This window comes from Paramisgurnus dabryanus, chromosome 1 (assembly GCF_030506205.2).
Source record: "Paramisgurnus dabryanus chromosome 1, PD_genome_1.1, whole genome shotgun sequence".
NCBI classification, from domain to species: Eukaryota; Metazoa; Chordata; class Actinopteri; order Cypriniformes; family Cobitidae; genus Paramisgurnus; species Paramisgurnus dabryanus.
This window is the reverse complement of record NC_133337.1, coordinates 32,195,895-32,199,839: the sequence shown is the minus strand read 5'-3', so window position 1 is coordinate 32,199,839 and position 3,945 is coordinate 32,195,895. Positions and strand designations below refer to the sequence as shown.

Genomic DNA, 3,945 nt, shown 5'->3' with positions numbered 1-3,945 from the left:
ACACTAGAGGTTTCAACCCATGTGTGTGTGTGTGTGTGTGTGTGTGTGTGTGTGTGTGTGTGTGTGTGTGTGTGTGTCTGTGTATGTGTCAGATGACCCCTCCCTTCTCTACTTCGGGGCACGAGCAAAATAATTTAACTTTTACAATAAGAATGATTAACAAAAGAAAAACAAGACCAACTAAAACACAACTAAATGATACTAAAAACTAAAGCATAAAAAAGATGAAAACTAAAATGCAAAGAAAAGAAAATTGAAGTGACTGAGTTGAATTTATGGCAGAATGTTTCCTGTTTCTGATAATTTGAAAACCTTACTTCTAATAAATAACCAAATAATTATCTGCAAACAAAGAAACTCAGTTATGCAATCTATGGTAAATAGTTACTGAAAGAATACACCAATGCCAAGGTTTTTGGGAAAGAGGTTTGTTTATGATATTTACTCTCTGTGTGGTCAGATGAGCTGTCCGGTGGTGGGCCCGTCGGCCATGGTTCAGGCTTTTACGTGCTGCAAATGGGAAAGAGCCAGGTTCAGTTCAACAGCCTTGAACACGAAGTGCTGTGAAATGCTGATCAGCTGTTCAGCTTAAAAAAAAAGTTAATTTGTTGCCTTAAAATTCAACTTTAAAATACTAGTTGACACAAACAGTTTTACACAGTTTCTCTTTTTGAGTCAACTAATATTTTTAAGTTGAATGAACTCAAAATGTTTAAGTTGCTTTTTAAGTTGAAACATTTCTTTACCGTTTATATCAAGCAGACTGCAATAAAACTCTTACAAAAATGCTTCTTCGCATGATCACACACATTAAAGAAACACACTAAAAATACAAAAATAAACAAATCTATATATGGAATATATTTATATAAAATACTTGCAATAAACAGTAAAATAACAAAATCTAATGTAAAGACATGAGTTATACAATCAAAATATGTAAAACATCTATAAATGTAAAATATACTGACAGAAATGTGAACACAGAAAAGTGTTCATGTGTCAGATCAGGATGTTTATTTTGATAACCATCACATTTCATCATATATTGTTTACATAAATACAAGTTCAAGATATCCAGATTTACCTTTCTTGTCTATGTTATGGAGTCCCTCCCACTGAAGTAAAGTATAAAAGATAGGACTCCTCATTGACCATCACACAATCTACACTGAAGTTCTGAAAGTGAAGATTTGACAAAAAGGTGAGTTTTTATAAAATTGACTTCAGCATAAAATGAAATGGACCTGAATGTAGTGAATGCACTGCACGTAACATTTTCTGACAGCTAAACTGGCTTATTTTGTACTAAATGCTATAAAATGTTAAGATTATAATAAAAACAATAATGATAGACATTTTTACTGCTTAAGTTTGTTTCCAGGCAATTCTCTGGTCAAATCTATGAGTGCAGATGTGTCACTTTTCCTGTTCATTAATTTTCAGATTCATCATGACAGTCATGAGAGCTCTTGTGCTTCTTTTCTTGGTCTTTTCTGTTGAGAATGCAGCAGGTAACCAAGACATTACAAGATTTACCAAACCATACAACCAATATTACAGATTAAATTCCCATAAAACTTTGAAGGAGTGTAACTTGTAAAAGAATAACATGATCAACATTTAAAGCACTTCTACACAGAAACATAAAACTCATAATGTGACTTTATATTACTAATATTTTATTCACTGTATAGCTCATGAGAAATGCCCACATGGATGGACACCTTTTGGTGTGCAATGCTACAACTTCTTCTCTCAGTCAGTTAACTGGATCACAGCTGAGGTACTGTTATTCAGTTATTCAGAAATTCAGACATTGTTCAAGGATATTTGTTGTACTGTCTTGATCTAAACTAAACAGATTCAATTTAATATTTGCAATAAAATAATCTCTCTCTCTTTAGAAAAACTGTCAATCCGTTGATGCAAATCTTGCATCTGTGCGCAGTTCAGTGGAAAACAGCTTTCTCCTGAGTCTTGTGCCTAGTGACAAACGTGCTTGGATTGGTGGCCATGATGGCGAAATTGTAAATCATTTTCCTCTGAAATGCATACTTGCTTGTCTGAAATTAATGGTTGTAATATAAAACTGATTTTTGTTTCTATAGATACAATACTGTTTTATTGTTACAATATAAATGACTGAATTATATCATTAATGAAGTGTGAATACATTATTATTAAACAACTTCTGACTCTCCTCACTCATTAGGAAGGACAATGGCTCTGGGCTGATGGATCTCCATATGTCTTTACCAACTGGTGCTCTTCACAACCTGACAATGCTGCTGGTAATGAGAACTGCATGGAGATAAATGAAAGCAGTAAGAATGTCTTCTATCATTATTGTTTTTATTTAGCATTTTATAGCAGTTAGTATGCGATAAGCTAGTTTAGTTGTCAGAAAATGTTACGTGCAGTGCATTCACTATATTCAGATCTCTTTCATTTTATTTTTTAGTTGCAGCCTAATAGTACAATTGTTTGAATTAATTTTGATCTTGATAATCTATACTCAGTACCACATAATGAAAACATTTTAGAAATGTATGCTGTAATGTTTCTACATCATCCACCTGTGTTAAATTAAATTGATTGAACTTGATTTGGGAACACACAGACCTCTTTATTAAAGTCCTCAGAGCTGACAATGCAAGGTGGAGCAAAAACTGAGTGGAAGGGGTCTGAATATTTTCTGAATGCACTGAATATGTTTCTTTAATGTTTGATGCTTTTTAAAAATATAATAATAATAAGTTACATTAATATAGCGCTTTCCTGCCGCCCTCAAAGTGCTTTACATATGAAAGGGGGGGGATCTTCTCAACCACCACCAATGAGTAAACTACACCAATAATGATCAGTACTGATTTTATTTTCATTTTATCCCACAGCTAAACGTTGCTGGAATGATGCGACCTGTACACTCACAATGGGCTACATTTGTGTCAAACCTCTGAGATCATAAAAAATCAATCTGTTTCAAAAGTACTATGATTGTACTACATGCCTATATATTTTTTCTGATCTTATCTTTAAAATCTTTCAAATATCTCTGAAATTATCTTTATAAATTACTGAATCTTTCTGAAAACTTCTTAAATCAATAAAAGCTTTTATAAAGCAAATGTTGTGCATTGTGGAGTCATAATTTTAGTAATGTAAAAAGTAAAGGTTATTTTTACAATAAAACTATATCTGGACAATGTTTAAACAAATTTACCGTATGACACTAATATCTGATTGTTAGTTAGTCCTACAGTTAACTTGCTGTCATGTTTTCATTGTTATTTTTTCACATAATCATATTAAGAGAAACATTAATCATCAAATGAAACCCAGGTGAAAAAAATTATATTAAAAATATACTTAAAAAGTGTACTAAGCATATTTTCTATATTTTGTACTATTTTCGTCAAATCCAAGTATAGTTCAGTGTATTCAATTATGTATTAACTTCAACTTAACATCTATTTGACAACACTTCAAGTGTAAATAGTATACTAAAATGGAGCAACTTTATTTAAACTTCAAGTGCACTACTGAAAATCAAGATTCATGAGTACTTAAGCAAAACTTACAGTACAATTGCATTGTATCATCATTTTAATGGAAATACACTTAAAAAGCCATTGCAACACAAATAATAGTTGTGTTTAAGTACATTTTGTGCATACTGCTATCATACTTACAATTACTATAATTGTACTAATTTAGTATGCCTCTGTAATATATGAACGAAATGTTGCCAGTAAAAAACATACATTTAAATCTACGGTAAGTTACCGGCAACCCAGCTGCAATTTCTACGGATTTTTATTACAGTGTATGTTTTTAATAATGATTGACACAGGACTGTTTCCTTTCAACTCTACGTTAAAAGTGTACTAGTTAAAATATTACTGCAGTAAAAGAGTTTATTTTTATCATATTTTGTAGTGG

General features: G+C 31.7%; 1 protein-coding gene across 1 annotated transcript; it reads left to right on the top strand.

Moving 5' to 3' along the window:
* The first annotated feature begins 1,092 nt into the window (after nt 1-1,092).
* Nucleotides 1,093-3,131, top strand: LOC135774919 (galactose-specific lectin nattectin-like). The gene is made up of 6 exons (XM_065284906.2): nt 1,093-1,204; nt 1,447-1,514; nt 1,698-1,786; nt 1,908-2,030; nt 2,216-2,327; nt 2,898-3,131. Exons 2-6 carry the CDS (start codon nt 1,454-1,456, stop codon nt 2,969-2,971), a joined length of 459 nt encoding a protein of 152 aa, XP_065140978.2. The 5' UTR covers nt 1,093-1,204; nt 1,447-1,453; the 3' UTR covers nt 2,972-3,131.
* The last annotated feature ends 814 nt before the right edge of the window (nt 3,132-3,945 follow it).